We start from the raw sequence: 15,724 nt of genomic DNA on the forward strand, positions 1-15,724 counted from the left end.
TGTTAAGGATGCCTATCGATAACGCGATAACGTCCGCGCCTATCGCCACCCCTGTCGAAGCGTGCGTCTCCTTAAACGCAGACAGAATAAATAAAACCAGCCAGAGGCTAACATTTAATTGGTAAACACTGCTTGTGTGTGCAATATAGCAGGGAATCAAACCCTTAAACATGGTAAGTACGGCAGTCCAAGTAGTGTGCACCCATTCATATTCTTTTTTCGCCACCAAAGTCATCGCATTGCTCCGAAGAGCGAAACTATATACATCGTAAATTCGATAGGTAAGCAAAAACCAAGTGGATTAGGAACACTTTGTAGCGGGACTCTCAATTGCAGTACCAGCTACAAGCACAAGCGGTCGGCATCATCCTCGTCAGCGAGGACAACTTCATCCGGACACAAGGAGCGCAGGTAAATGTGTACACACATATGTGAGACGACCCCCCTAAACGATACCTTTTTTGACATGAAGCATCGAGTAGTTTTGACTGGCAGTTTGGGAAAAGGTTCATCTGTCATAGGGACATTTCATTTGGATTTGCCCCCTCGGCCGAGAAAGCTGGTGCTCTTAGCAAGAAAGTAAAACCAAAAAGCCTTCAAGCCGATTTCATTTTATTGGAAGAAACCAACCAACAGCACTATGTAAGAACCTCCCGAAGCACTAATTTTCTTTGTACGTCCAACTACCGAAGAATAGGTCCGAAACAGATCGAACTAAATTGAATACAACCCAACAATAGTATTTGTCAAGTCACACAACCTACATACAACTTTCGAACTGTCAGTTAGCAAGACGTGCAAGAACTAACCGAAATACACACGAAATACACAATTTTCCAACAGTCAATTAGCAAGGCCCGCAAGAACGAACCGCAAGATAATCTAATTTCATTCCATTCCACATCGAATCAAGGTCTGACTACGAGTACTATGGCGGTCGCCGCCAGCAGAGCTCCTCTTCCCGCCGACGTTCCCGTTCGCGTTCCGGATCGGAGTCACCGCCTCCGGAACCGCGCCATCATTCCGGACGTTCGTCCCGTGATCGCATGCGGATGCACAAGGCTCGCGTAAGCCATTCTGTTAATTTATCACTCTTCCCAATCATAAAGATTTTCGGCATTCTAGGAACATCCACAAGCCAGCCGCTGCGTAGGAGTATTCGGTCTGAACACAAACACCTCGCAGCACAAGGTCCGCGAGCTGTTCAACAAGTATGGACCCATCGAACGCATCCAGATGGTTATAGACGCACATGTAAGTCGTATTATTGAAAGCATTGCTAAGAGATTTCCTGCCTGAATCCCATTGTGTAGACAAATCGGCTGAAGCCTTGCCGTTTTGTCTCAACTTCTGGCTACATTAAATTTGATAGCGATTGTGAGTTTTTGTGTATTCCAAACTAAAAGCTAAAGGCTTGCTGTCACAGTTGCATATTGTTTATAGGACATAAAGTGCTCAAGGCAAAAAACCTTATAAATTTTTATATTTTTATACATACAGACACAGCGTTCCCGGGGCTTCTGTTTCATTTATTTTGAGAATCTCAACGATGCCCGTGTGGCCAAGGACTCCTGTTCCGGTATTGAAGTCGATGGTCGCCGCATACGCGTCGATTTCTCCATAACCCAACGGGCCCACACACCAACTCCTGGTGTGTATATGGGTCGTCCCTCGCGTGTATTCTCTGGACGCTCCCGTTCGCCGCGTGGAGGACGCCGTCATATTCGCGATCGCTCTGCTTCCCCCAATGAGTACTATCGTGATCGCAATAAGTACCGCAACGATCGATACGATCGTAGTCTCCGCAGGAGCTCTAGTCGCCACCGCCACACTCACAACAAACGCTACAGCCGTTCACGTTCTCCACAACCACGTAAATGTTATTTCGATCTGTCGTTGTGATCAATTACTTAACCTACCCATTTAACTCAAATAGGTCGCATTTCATCGCGCTATTAGTGCGCCTTGGGAGGAGGCTACTTCCTTAACTCGTGCTCCTAAGTTGGCCCAACTGGATTGCGTCAAACGGGCTGTAAAGGAGCATACGACTGAAATATTGTGTTTTGGTGAAACCATCCCATCTAAGGCATTTGGTTGGCGAACAGCTCACAACTAGACTAATTTTCAAATTCATTATTCACCGAAAACAGCTTTTTATCATAATTATTCGATAACCATTATTGATGCTGTACAAAAACTTAGTTTGTAAATATCAAATCAATTACCAACATTACATACAGTGGTCCGCATAGATTGTGATATGTATTTTAAAGGAACTGCAGCAAAATGATAATGATAACCAAACTAAACTAATTTTAATTATAATTGTAATTATGCAGCAGGTACAAAATAAAATTGAAGTTGTACAGGAACTCAACGATTTACTTGTGAATGGGTGTTTTATTGAATTGGTTGGTCGCGTATATTATTTACTTAAGCTAATTTAAATTTCAGTTTATCTAAGAGTAACTTGGTTTGCATGGGCTTACATTTACTAAATGGATCTTTGCAGAATACAAGTGCAATATAAAACAGTTTATGGAAAACGCTCATGTAGCACTGGCATTTGCGTTTTTCGACGCTGAAGTTGAGGCCTCCAAGGCTGTTCCAGCTCCACTCGATGTCTGTGTAGCTCTGGAGGCTTTGTAGGCCAGCTCTAGGGTCTGGTTAATCGCATGCATGTCCCCCTCAATGCTGCGGGCCCAGTTCTCCACATCGCCAAGATCCTTTAGGGCAGTGCTGAATTGGTCGATGAGTTGCAGCCATTGGTGGGTCTGCTTGGCGAAATTGGTTGCGCCCAAGTGCAGTTGCTTGGCCTCGGCGTCCAGGCGCTTCTGGTTCAAGTAGGCCTGAGCCACGCCCACATTTAGGGTGTCCACCAGAGACTGGGTAAGCTCATTGGACGCTTCTATAGCCTCCTTTCGACGCACCTCTGAAAATGCAGCCTTGTAAACCTTTATGCCAAACAGAAACTACAATATTCCCTGTACCCTGCTCCTGTTTTCGCTTTGCCTGCTCCTTATGGTGCTCCTTAACCATGGAAGTTAACATAATGACGCTTTTTATAATCAAATCCAAAGAAAAAACAATTTTTGTCAAAACACAACAAATCAGCTGTTGAGCTAAAGCTGAACCAAATCCGATAGCTATTTTCGATAAGCAGATTGACCGTTAAAATCGTTTTCGGTTTCACCTCTAATAAGCCACACACGTGCGCGCCTGTTGCGCTCAATTTTTTGTCGAGTTTTTATAGAAATCGTGGCTTAAATAAGGCAAAATGGGTTCTAAGCGGGCGATGGACGTGCACATGTTCCCCTCGGACTTGGAGTTCGCCGTGTTTACGGACCAGGAGATACGCAAACTGAGCGTGGTGAAGGTGATCACAGGCATCACGTTCGATGCACTGGGACACGCGATACCCGGTGGTCTGTACGACATACGAATGGGCTCCTACGGCAAGTGCATGGATCCCTGTGGGACGTGTCTTAAGTTGCAGGACTGCCCGGGCCACATGGGCCACATCGAGCTGGGCACGCCCGTCTACAATCCCTTCTTCATCAAGTTCGTGCAGCGACTTCTCTGCATTTTCTGTTTGCACTGCTACAAGCTCCAAATGAAGGGTAACCAATAACTCACTTTTAATTACCATAGCTTGCTAATTGCTCCGATATTGCAGATCACGAATGTGAGATAATCATGCTACAGCTGCGCCTAATCGACGCGGGCTACATCATCGAGGCCCAGGAGTTGGAACTCTTCAAGTCAGAAATTGTGTGCCAAAACAGCGACGAACTGGTGGCCCTCAAAAACGGCGATATGGTGCACCCACACATTGCTGCTATGTATAGTTTGTTGGAAAATAATGGAAAGAACTCCAGCAACTCTACCAAAACGAGTTGCTCTCTGCGCACGGCCATTACGCATGCGGCACTGCAGCGACTGGGCAAGAAGTGCAGGCACTGTAACAAGTCGATGCGTTTCGTGCGTTATATGCATCGCAGGCTGGTATTTTACGTGACTTTGGCAGATATTAAAGAACGGTAAGTAGTCCAACGCATTACCATAGATTTTCTAATGTAACATCTCTTGTTTTCCATCTTCAGCGTTGGTACGGGCGCAGAAACCAGTGGTCAGAATAAAGTGATCTTCGCAGACGAATGCCGTCGTTATCTGCGCCAGATATATGCAAATTACCCTGAACTATTAAAGCTCCTAGTGCCTGTTTTGGGGCTGAGCAACACTGATTTGACTCAGGGCGATAGATCGCCGGTGGATCTGTTTTTCATGGACACGATTCCGGTAACGCCGCCACGCGCTCGACCACTGAACATGGTCGGTGACATGCTGAAGGGAAATCCCCAAACGGACATCTACATAAACATCATTGAAAACAACCATGTATTGAATGTGGTTCTTAAGTACATGAAGGGCGGCCAGGAGAAGCTGACAGACGAGGCTAAGGCCGCCTATCAGACCCTAAAAGGCGACACAGCCCATGAGAAATTGTATGCGGCTTGGTTGGCTCTTCAGATGTCGGTGGATGTGCTCCTCGATGTGAATATGTCCCGGGAAATGAAATCTGGTGAAGGTCTGAAGCAAATCATTGAAAAGAAGAGTGGTCTCATTCGTAGCCATATGATGGGAAAACGTGTAAATTACGCCGCTCGTACTGTTATTACCCCGGATCCCAATATAAATGTAGATGAGATCGGTATCCCTGATATTTTCGCGAAGAAACTGTCGTATCCCGTTCCCGTGACCGAATGGAATGTTACAGAGCTGCGCAAAATGGTTATGAACGGTCCGGACGTGCATCCCGGAGCGAACTACATACAGGACAAGAACGGATTCACTACGTACATACCGGCAGACAACGCTTCCAAGCGAGAGAGTTTGGCGAAGCTGCTTTTGTCGAATCCAAAGGATGGTATTAAGATCGTTCATCGGCACGTTCTCAACGGCGATGTCCTACTGCTTAACCGACAGCCCTCGCTGCATAAGCCATCGATTATGGGACACAAGGCTCGCATCCTGCACGGCGAAAAGACTTTCCGTCTGCACTACTCGAACTGCAAGGCATACAACGCCGATTTCGACGGTGATGAAATGAATGCCCACTATCCGCAGAGTGAGGTGGCGAGGGCGGAGGCTTACAACCTTGTGAATGTGGCCAGCAACTATTTGGTGCCCAAGGACGGCACACCATTAGGTGGACTCATTCAGGATCACGTGATTTCGGGTGTAAAACTCTCGATTCGTGGACGATTCTTCAATCGTGAAGACTACCAGCAATTGGTATACCAGGGACTATCTCAGCATAAGAAGGATATCAAGCTGCTGCCACCGACAATTTTAAAGCCAGCTATGCTTTGGTCTGGAAAGCAGGTCTTGTCCACCATTATCATCAACATAATTCCTGAGGGATACGAGCGAATTAATCTGGATTCATTTGCCAAGATTGCTGGAAAGGTAATTTCAAAAGTACATTTTATTGCTCTTGCCTAACTTACATCTGTGGCCTTTCAGAATTGGAACGCGTCCCGTCCGCGACCGTCGATTTGTGGCACAAATCCTGAAGGTAACGAGCTAAGTGAAAGTCAAGTGCAAATCAGAAACGGCGAACTGCTTGTTGGTGTTCTGGATAAACAGCAGTATGGAGCCACCACTTTTGGATTGATTCACTGCATGTATGAGCTATACGGCGGCGATGTGTCCACTCGACTGCTCACTGCTTTCACGAAAGTATTCACTTTCTTTCTACAACTAGAAGGTTTTACTTTGGGTGTCAAGGATATTCTTGTTACCGGCGAAGCAGATCGTAAGAGGAGAAAGATTATTCGCGAGTGTCGCAATGTGGGAAACAGTGCAGTATCTGCTGCTCTAGAATTGGAAGATGAACCGCCGCACGATGAGTTGGTTGACAAAATGGAAGCGGCATACGTGAAGGATTCTAAGTTCCGAGTGCTTTTGGATCGCAAATACAAATCACTTTTGGATGGCTACACAAATGACATCAATAGGTGAGTTTAGTCAAAGCCAAACAGGAGTCAAATTTAACCTATTTTCTGGTTCTAGTACTTGTTTGCCCGGAGGTCTGATCACAAAGTTCCCATCAAACAATCTGCAATTGATGGTTCTATCTGGCGCGAAGGGATCCATGGTGAACACTATGCAAATTTCCTGTCTGCTCGGACAAATTGAGTTAGAAGGAAAGCGACCGCCTTTGATGATATCCGGCAAGTCTCTGCCCAGCTTTACTTCCTTCGAAACATCGCCCAAGTCTGGAGGTTTTATCGATGGACGCTTTATGACCGGCATTCAGCCGCAGGACTTTTTCTTCCATTGCATGGCTGGTCGTGAAGTAAGTGGGAAATGTTTTACAAAAATTGCTTAACAAGCATTTATTTATCTTTTTAAACTTGTAGGGTCTCATTGATACTGCTGTAAAAACATCGCGTTCCGGTTATCTGCAGCGCTGTCTTATTAAGCATCTGGAGGGCCTAAGTGTTCATTATGATCTCACTGTACGCGACAGTGACAATAGTGTGGTTCAGTTCCTGTATGGCGAGGATGGTTTAGACATTCTGAAGTCCAAGTTTTTCAACGATAAGTTTTGTGCTGACTTCCTTACCCAAAACGCCACGGCAATTCTACGGCCCACTCATCTTCAATTGATGAAGGACGAGGAACAGCTGGCCAAGGTCCAGCGCCACGAGAAGCACATCCGCAGCTGGCAAAAGAAAAAGCCAACTAAGCTACGTGCCGCCTTCACTCATTTCTCCGAGGAACTCCGCGAGGAGGTAGAGGTGAAGCGACCCAATGAGATTAATACCAAAACGGGACGTCGGCGCTTTGATGAGGGCCTCCTTAAGTTATGGAAAAAGGCCGATGCAGAGGACAAGGCCTTATATCGCAAAAAGTACGCCCGTTGCCCGGATCCCACGGTAGCTGTCTACAAGCAGGATCTTTACTACGGCAGTGTGTCAGAAAGGACGCGGAAACTTATTAATGATTATGCTAAGAGGAAGCCAGCACTTAAGGAGACTATAGCCGATATCATGCGAGTAAAGACAATTAAGTCGCTGGCCTCGCCAGGTGAACCAGTAGGTCTGATAGCAGCCCAATCGATAGGAGAACCCTCGACTCAGATGACACTGAACACTTTCCATTTTGCGGGTCGTGGTGAAATGAACGTGACTCTGGGTATTCCTCGACTACGAGAAATCCTCATGCTGGCCTCATCCAACATCAAAACGCCTTCTATGGATATTCCCATAAAGGCTGGTCAGCAGCATCAGGCGGAAAAGCTGCGCATAAATCTAAATTCAGTGACGCTGGCAAACCTTTTGGAGTGTGAGTATAGTGTATATATATAGTAGTCGTATACAATAATGAAAATTCCCTCATATAGCCGTCCACGTTAGCACTAGTTTGACCCTGGAGCCGGAGCGAGCCTATGAGTATGATATGCGCTTCCAATTCCTGCCCAGGGAGGTTTATAAGGAGGACTATGGTGTGCGACCCAAGCACATAATTAAGTACATGCACCAGACCTTCTTTAAACAACTGATTCGCGCCATTTTGAAGGTATCAAGTGCCTCTAAGACAACGAAAATGTAAGACAACTGAGCTCTTGCCCCAGGAATTCTTTTAGTAATATTCCTTTTCCAATTTCAGAGTTGTAATAGACGATAAAAAGGACGGCGATAAAGAAGATGATAATGATTTGGACAACGCCGATGAAGTGGGCCGTTCTAAAGCGAAGGCTAATGATGATGATTCATCAGACGATAACGTAAGTTGAGTGATTACCAAACTGACATTTGGAAATACATATCTCTGTTTATAAAGGATGATGACGATGCAACTGGAGTAAAGCTGAAGCAACGCAAAACCGACGAGAAGGACTACGATGACCCAGAAGACGTTGAAGAACTCCACGATGCCAATGGTATGCTAAAAGTGTTGAATATTCCTATAGGTCTTAGTACTTACAACTGATTTTCAGCCGATGACGAAGAGGCGGAGGATGAGGACGACGAGGAGAAGGGTCAGGATGCTAATGATAATGATGGCGATGACAAAGCGGTGGAGAGGTTGCTGAGCAACGATATGGTCAAAGGGTATACCTACGACAAGGAGAACCATTTGTGGTGCCAGGTCAAGTTGAATCTGAGTGTGCGGTACCAGAAGCCCGATCTAACCTCCATCATCCGGGAGTTGGCGGGCAAGAGTGTGGTCCACCAGGTGCAGCATATCAAGCGGGCTATTATCTACAAGGGCAACGATGATGAACAGCTCCTCAAGACCGACGGCATTAACATTGGCGAGATGTTCCAGCACAACAAGATTCTTGACCTGAACCGCCTATACTCCAACGACATCCACGCGATTGCCAGGACGTACGGCATTGAAGCAGCGTCACAAGTGATCGTTAAGGAAGTGAGCAATGTGTTCAAGGTCTACGGAATTACTGTGGATCGCCGCCACCTGTCGCTCATCGCCGATTACATGACTTTCGACGGCACCTTTCAGCCGTTGTCGCGAAAGGGCATGGAGCACTCCTCATCGCCCCTGCAGCAGATGTCCTTCGAGTCCAGCTTGCAGTTCCTCAAAAGCGCCGCTGGTTTTGGCAGAGCGGATGAGCTTAGCTCGCCGTCGAGTCGGTTAATGGTTGGACTCCCTGTGCGGAACGGTACTGGTGCCTTCGAGTTGCTGACGAAAATTTGTTAATTTGTTTAAGTATATATTGAAATTTTATTAAATAAACATACATTAAACGTGTAAAATGTTGGGTTTTTTAATCACGGAGAAGTGTAAACATTTAAGTTAAAAGTACATATACAACACTACAATGAACATTTTTGGTTGCATTCAGAACTTATCACAAGTCAACTGGTACTGCCAGTTCCTAACAGCCACACTCGGCTCGAATTTGCCGGCGACAGGGTCCAGGAGTTCCTCAACAGTTCCAAGTGTACCTCCAACTCCCGGACCCGTTCCACCTCTTGTTCCTCCTCCATTTCTAACACCTCCTGCTGATCCTGTTCCGAATCCTGCTCCAACTCCTGCTCCTCCAACAGGGTGGGTAATCTTGAAATCGTACGGCTGCAACTGACGTGGACGTCTTGTCCGTTGTTTGTTGACGACCTGCTCTCGTCGCTCCCCCTCAAGATTACCTTCCCCGATTCCAGACTCAGCTTCTCCGCTTCCATCCTGCTCCCGTTTCGTTGCACGACCACCTTTGCGCCAGGACTCGACATTAGCAATGCCCGAGGTCGATGGTACCTCGTCCTTTCGGCCCCCAAAGATGGTCGTCCAACGAAACCACTTATGTCATAAGCTGTAGCAATCTGAAGTCGAGGACGCACTGCGTCTTCGCATTGCGTTCGGGTCTCTTTTGAGAAGATAAACGCACAGGCACAGGCAGGCAAGGAGCAGGCACACTAGTCCCAGCATTGCATAGAATCCCTGGCGGTAGCGTGCTGCATCGGCACTCGCTTCCAAGAGCCGTACTCGCTGGCCCAGAGCTCCTCCTCCCCTCAAGTCTTCCTCTCTTTCCAGGGGCATTAGCACCTGCCAGAAGCCGTAAACCTTTTGCAAGTGGTTGGAGTAACCGGAGTCCAGTTGATTGCTGGCCCTGTAGGAATTGGAGGGTGCTGCTCTGTAGGTATCATGCCGGTTGCTACGCGATAAGCTTCTGTCTAGTCCTGGGGCTTCTGTCTCCCCTTTAAGTAGCTTATCCACCTCGGCTTCATCCACTGATCCTGTCTGCGCGGTCTTTGCTTGTTCTCCCAAGCTGTAAACGAATGGGTTCTCCTTGTTATAGGGTAACCATCCGTCGTATATTCGCCCTGGTGTGGGGTTGCCATTTTTAATGAAGTTCGCAAAGGCGCCTCTTATTTTCCGACAAAGCTGCTCCTCCTCGCCACTAAATCTGCGACGAGCTATCTGCTGGAACAGGCTCGGACCTAGCAGAAGTGGCAGATCTGAGCTGTGGGAGGCTCCACCGAAAAGATTCCTTTTGCCACGCATGTCCATCGAGTGGGACTGGTCGAATACGTAGGCATAGCTAGTGGTTCCATTCAAAAGCTCCAAGAGTCGTGAGAAGGGTAACTCATAGAGCGATTCCGAGAGTAAGCGCTGCATTCCAGTCAGCAAGTGACTGACTCCATCTCCTTTGCCATTGAAGTACCTCCATCTAATGGCCGCCAGTTGGGAGGAGCTCTCCTCACCCACAGATTCTAATGCACGCATCACACTTGGCAACAATGTGTGATTGATGTACCTATGAAGCGCCACCTGACCCTCCCTGGCCACATCCAGCCAGTAGTCCTGCAGGAAGGCTCCTTCGTTGGAGGTGATGCCCAGAAGTACGGGGGGCAACGTTGTGTTACGAAGCCGTTGTTCGAGTGGCAAACCTTCGGGTAGAATCACTCCCAGCTGGGAGCTTCCGTTGCCATGGTTATAGACGCTTTCGTAGGCACGGAGCAAGTCCTCCCGGCTCTTGCGCCTAAGACAACCCATCAACTGGCGACGTTGGGCCTCCTCAAATTGGCAGCCCAATTTCTGTACCAGCACCTGACCAGTTTCCACTATCCGCTTTTGGTGACTCTGGCCCAAGGCACGCATAATAGGACCGGGTGACATGAGCACCAGTTGTTTTACCAAGCTGGAATCCTCCAGCGTAGCAACCAGTGCCAGAGGGGCTCCTCCACTCCCATGCCCCAGGAGAGTAATGTGATCTGGATTGCCGCCAAAGGCATCTGCATTCCTTTGAATCCAACGCAGTGCCATCTGAACATCACTTAATCCATAATTGCCAGGCACATTACGGTGCTGTTCGCCCAGACTCAGCCATCCGTAGATATTATTTCGGTATTGGACACTGACCACCACAATGCCCTCTCCAGCCAGATCCAAGCCATTGATGCGATTTCTGGGCCAGTCGTAGGCGAACTCCTCACCCGTGACAATGACCACTACGGGCAGCTTGCCATACCGCATCCCCGACTCCGGCGTCCAAATGTTCAGGTACAGGCAGTCCTCGTCGGTGCTCACTGATCTCGGCATGCCGCCATCGGAGCTCTCGTCGTAGATGGTGTTCGCGAGCTGCGGACATAGGGGCTGCATGGTGGTGGCCTGGAGGGTGCGATTGAAACTGGAGCTCGGCTTGGCGGGCTGCAAATGGAAATATTTCATTTGAAATGTTGGTAATCAAATATGGGCTAATTAAAAACAACTTATGTTAACCTTAATTACTGTACAGCGATTTTAAAAACAAATACGAGTAGTACAATTTACGATTGAATGAAATAAGAGTCTATTAAAGAGTTATTCCCATGATTCGTTGTTATATAAAACCTATTATTTACGTTCTTTTATGACTTACAGCAAATCGTAGTTCGTTGAGTGGAGCCTGGGCGTAGGGAATGCCCAAGAAAGCGTAGACAGCGCCACGTGTCCCATCTGGAAAGACCTTGAGCTGGAAGCAATGATCCAGTTGTAGCACTTTAAGGCAATTAAGTTCCAAAATGGCATGTCCTCACCCCAATGAGATCGCCCTGCTCCAACTTAATGTGCGTCTGTTGGGCAGAACAGAACGGCGACAGGTGAAGCAGAATCGGGAGTAGCCGCAAAATCTGCTGAATCCTTAATGCATTCCACATGATTGCCAGTTGCAATGCTCACTTGTTAACTCTCACTTTTAGCACATAACTTTTGCATAGTTCATGGCGCATTTAAGCGCATTTATTAATTATCGTACGCCTTTTTTAGGCTGTTTTTTCGACCACACTTTATATATATATATTAATTTCACAGAAATTTCGATTTTTTCGCTGCAACTTTTCGACCGCTCGGAGTTGAAATGAAAACTGAGCCACACAAAAAAAAAAATTGTCAAGCACACACACCACGAATAAAGTTAGCTGCCCTGGGTCGGTGAGCAAACAAAAATTTCTGCTAGAATTATTTCAATTGTTTTCTGGTGTCATTACGCCGTTGTTGCTTTTGCTGCTGCGGTGCGCAGCGAATCATTCATGCATCCATAGATCAAAACACCAGCGACACCACCAACATGCCATCCATTCCATTCAGCAGCGAAATGAGTGTGGAAAGCAGCGGCGCGTTGGGGGAGGTTGTTTATACAGCCATGGTAACGGACCTCAACTATATGTCGATCGGGACCCTAAAACCCAAGAGGCGGCCCTCTCGAATGCCCACAATTGAGTACCAACGAGGGTGGATCGGTGGTTAGAAGAGCTCTAGTTTGGTATCTAGCATTATTTTCTTACATTTCTAGAGGGTTTTTAACATTTCATCACTTTTATCACATTAACTAATTACTCATTACAAAGTGTGCCACTCAGTGAGGCATAGGTTGTGCCTCGGCATTTCGCAGAATCGGACTGAATTCATCTCACATGTGATAGTTTAATTAAATTGTCTTGTGGCTGTCTATATTATACGCTCAAATAGGTCAGCATTTATGGCATATAAAGAATATGGGAACTCTTCTTAGGCAAACTAAAACAATAATGAGATTAGATTTATCTACAGTTTCTAAAGAATACATACTATCGATTTTATAACTTTAGCAAATGATAACAACATTTTATCAACTATTTTAATGAGACGCAACTACTCGACCCTCCCTCGTTCTTGTTTTCCATTGAATTCCGCACTGCTGTTAATGTCAAACATAAATTTTTCTCTGCTTCACAACTCTCTCTCCCTTTCCCTTTCCCGCCCTCGCGCCATCTCACTCCCTCCTGCGGCGAATGAAGTTGTCGCTGGATTTTTGGGGTCTGCAGCAGATAATGTACCATAATGCTGCCGTAATTTCCCCACTTGCCCAACAACATGCTGTTGCCGGTGGTGACTGAATGCCATGGCATGGAATGGGATGGAATGGATCCGATTCCGATTCCAAGTCCGAGTCCCAATCCCTTGTTGTTGTTAGTTTGCCAGAGAGTCGGTGACTCTGCTCGCCGTTGCGGAGTTCCGGTCTGTGGAGTTGGGCGGTGGATCGCTGGATGCCCTGTGCCGGAATGGCCGCAATTAACTTGGATGCGCGAGTTGGAGGAGAGCTGCGAGTGTTCCAGCATCACGTCCCCACATTTATGTATTTTAATTAGTTTAAATCGTAATTTGTTTGTAGACCTACGCGGATTACCAGCACAATATCGCCCCCACCAGCCGCCAATCTGCTGGACGTACAAAAATGCACTGGCCAAAATAATCAGCTCGTTCTTACACAAATTTACTGCATAAATTGTACTTGCCGAAGGTTTAATTATTCATTAGATATCTTATGCGATCTAGATCGTAGATCTCAAAATCCTAGCAAACAAAATACAATTAAGAAAATAATGGAAATTTCAAAGTGTTACACTTAATATGGTTTAGCTAGAGCGACGCACATAATTTTCGGTTAATTATAAAACACAAAGTGCACATTTAAATGTTCGCTCCACTGGCGTGGCCGTGTCCCCCGCCTTTCCCCCGACGCCCCCGCATACCTTTTGGCCTGGTCAATAGGAAGTTAATCAATTTATGCCAGCGAACGTTGGCGGTTCGCAGTTTGGTTTTGTGCGGGTCGCTGTTCAATTATTATAAATGGCAATGTCGGCCTAGTTTGTCCTATATGCACGTGTATTTGTCTGTGTGTGTGTGTGTGGTCAAGTTGGCTCTAAACAAATTAGCCTGGCCGAGTGCCGGGAAAAACCCGGTTAAGGCTGACGGTATAGGCATGGCAGGTGAAATTTTGGTAATTGCTCGTCTCTACGTATTATAAATCGTATCAGGGGAGGCCAAAGTCGATTGAACAGCATGCTGCTAAAAAATTTCAAATTAAGATTGAAACTAAATCTAAATTTAAAAATCCAAATCCAAACAAAAGTAGCTGTCACAAAGATGCTCATGGAAATGTTCCTACCAATGCATTGCAATGCTGTAAATCAATTCAGATTACCAAATTTTTCTCGGGGCCCTATAAATTCCAACTTCCATTTCACCACCTGGAATTCAATTGGACTTCCCTATTCACAGCTAACTTTTCTGTACGTTGCCTTCGGTTCAAGCTGTTTGCCTACCAAAGGCTACAGATTGTGGTGACATTTAAGTGCTGATAATATTTTTGCCTTCGTCCAATAAATTCGTCAGAGAAACGTTTGACACAAATCGTGCAGTCAACACTTGTAAGCGAAGACCTTTAATGAAAACACAAATTGTACTGAAATTTATACAAATATTTGTGGAGTGCATATTGAGAAATTTTGGCAGCTGCACTCGAAGTAGAAAAATAGCAACAACAAGGACACTTGAGGCAGAAACACTCAAGTCGCCGAAAGTTTGGCCTTTGTTGCATTGTCGTAATGCAAATATTTATGATTTTTGGAGCCGAGTTGATTGTTTACATATTGCCAAAGCATATTGAAAACTTCTTTATTAAATTTTACTTCAATAAAAGCCAATTGTTTCTTGTTGCTCCACATTTCTGTATGTATGTACAAAATGCCTGGCAAAGTTTTTAGTTTTCTGCCAGAGCAAGCTGCGTATATATCCCCCAATTTCCTCTTCACAATTTTCCGAGATGAAAAATGTGAGGGATGTGGGTTGCTGCCTGATTGCTATGGCTTCTGTTTCTGGTCCTGCTGATACTATGTCGGAGGTTGACTGCTTCACCGATTCAAATTGTGTTGAATATTTTCATATTTTTGCTAAACAATAGCATCAGATGTCGTCGTTGTAGCTTTTGGCGTATCTCTGCAAATATTTGTTGCACGTTTGTGTACGAAATCGTTTAGTTAACGAGTCGTAAACACTTGTGATAGAATTCGACCAGACATTTGTGCGATGAATTTATGCATGCATTTTTTCATGGATAAATCCCATTAGTTGAGCCCCCGGTTTGACATACACTTTTCGACAGAAATTAAATGAATTCCTGACTTTTCGGGCTGGCCTTTGATTTCAATAGCACAAATATTTTTAAAATTCGAACATTTTAAGTGAATTTTGTTACGCATACGCAGTGGGTGCACAAGTGGCAATTGCCAGCAAAATCGTGTTGCAGCTACCTGATTTGTATAAACAGTACACCATTAAAACTAAAAATATTAAAAGCAAATTGTGCGAGTTATTTGTTAATTAGAAATGCGTTTGACATGCAGCCCCTTTGATAAACAGCGAAAGTATTTGAAACAGAAATCGGAGCAGAAAAACAAAGAACTGGGCCGCGGGTTTTACGTAATTAGCAGGAACTACAAAAAGCAAACAGCCAGTGGGCCATTTACGTAAAGTATTTAACAAAACAATGCACAGAAGTTGCCTGTGCCGTCGGTTGCTTTAAGCCTAATTTAACGGCTCTGCAGACAAACAACGCGAATGGCGAACAGCGGCAGCCATTTTCTTTATGCCCCTAACCGCACACACAAGTTGGTAGTACTTAACGGGCGAAGCGGAGGGGTTGGGGGGATTTAGTAGAGGGGGGGGGGGGGTGGCGGTGAAATGGGACCGGAACATGGCCCACTTTCTAATTAATGCAAAATATTGCAGCTGCAAAAAGAAACTAGCATATGTGTTGCCTACTTTTAGGTGGTCCCATGTAAGTATGCTAGCTTTTTTTTTGGAGGGCATTTTCAGGGGTAGTGGGTTGTTGCGGGGGCGTGGCACTCTGGCGGTTTCTTTGTTGCCTGCCTAAAGCATCATTCACTCACAC

The 15,724-nt window shown here is 45.9% G+C and overlaps 4 protein-coding genes across 5 annotated transcripts; 2 read left to right on the forward strand and 2 right to left on the reverse strand.

Moving 5' to 3' along the window:
• The first annotated feature begins 35 nt into the window (after positions 1 to 35).
• On the forward strand, positions 36 to 2,392 carry LOC120446047 (transformer-2 sex-determining protein). Of its 2 annotated transcripts, none has more exons than XM_039626822.2 (7): positions 36 to 173; positions 232 to 281; positions 337 to 411; positions 914 to 1,067; positions 1,126 to 1,254; positions 1,501 to 1,873; positions 1,937 to 2,392. In XM_039626822.2, the coding sequence occupies exons 1-7, from the start codon at positions 171 to 173 to the stop codon at positions 1,957 to 1,959; spliced, it is 807 nt and encodes a 268-aa protein (XP_039482756.1). In that variant the 5' UTR covers positions 36 to 170; the 3' UTR covers positions 1,960 to 2,392. The 2 variants fall into 2 exon arrangements, with proteins under 2 accessions (XP_039482756.1, XP_039482757.1); XM_039626823.1 differs by lacking the exon at positions 36 to 173 and adding an exon at positions 473 to 642.
• LOC120446050 (biogenesis of lysosome-related organelles complex 1 subunit 1) lies at positions 2,381 to 3,145 on the reverse strand. Its single transcript, XM_039626826.1, has 2 exons — positions 2,991 to 3,145; positions 2,381 to 2,932 (listed from the first exon to the last, which is right to left on the reverse strand). Exons 1-2 carry the CDS (start codon positions 3,049 to 3,051, stop codon positions 2,550 to 2,552), a joined length of 444 nt encoding a protein of 147 aa, XP_039482760.1. The 5' UTR covers positions 3,052 to 3,145; the 3' UTR covers positions 2,381 to 2,549.
• A 26-nt stretch (positions 3,146 to 3,171) lies between these two features.
• LOC120446042 (DNA-directed RNA polymerase I subunit RPA1) lies at positions 3,172 to 8,789 on the forward strand. Its single transcript, XM_039626815.1, has 10 exons — positions 3,172 to 3,620; positions 3,677 to 4,040; positions 4,104 to 5,469; positions 5,527 to 6,020; positions 6,076 to 6,361; positions 6,426 to 7,353; positions 7,412 to 7,616; positions 7,678 to 7,795; positions 7,852 to 7,951; positions 8,009 to 8,789. Exons 1-10 carry the CDS (start codon positions 3,278 to 3,280, stop codon positions 8,731 to 8,733), a joined length of 4,929 nt encoding a protein of 1,642 aa, XP_039482749.1. The 5' UTR covers positions 3,172 to 3,277; the 3' UTR covers positions 8,734 to 8,789.
• Positions 8,790 to 9,325: 536 nt separating this feature from the next.
• Positions 9,326 to 11,691, reverse strand: LOC120446045 (carboxylesterase 1C). Its single transcript, XM_039626818.2, has 3 exons — positions 11,550 to 11,691; positions 11,393 to 11,485; positions 9,326 to 11,181 (listed from the first exon to the last, which is right to left on the reverse strand). The coding sequence occupies exons 1-3, from the start codon at positions 11,667 to 11,669 to the stop codon at positions 9,337 to 9,339; spliced, it is 2,058 nt and encodes a 685-aa protein (XP_039482752.1). The 5' UTR covers positions 11,670 to 11,691; the 3' UTR covers positions 9,326 to 9,336.
• Between the last annotated feature and the right edge of the window lie 4,033 nt (positions 11,692 to 15,724).

This window comes from Drosophila santomea, chromosome 2R, assembly GCF_016746245.2.
Source record: "Drosophila santomea strain STO CAGO 1482 chromosome 2R, Prin_Dsan_1.1, whole genome shotgun sequence".
Taxonomy (NCBI): domain Eukaryota; kingdom Metazoa; phylum Arthropoda; class Insecta; order Diptera; family Drosophilidae; genus Drosophila; species Drosophila santomea.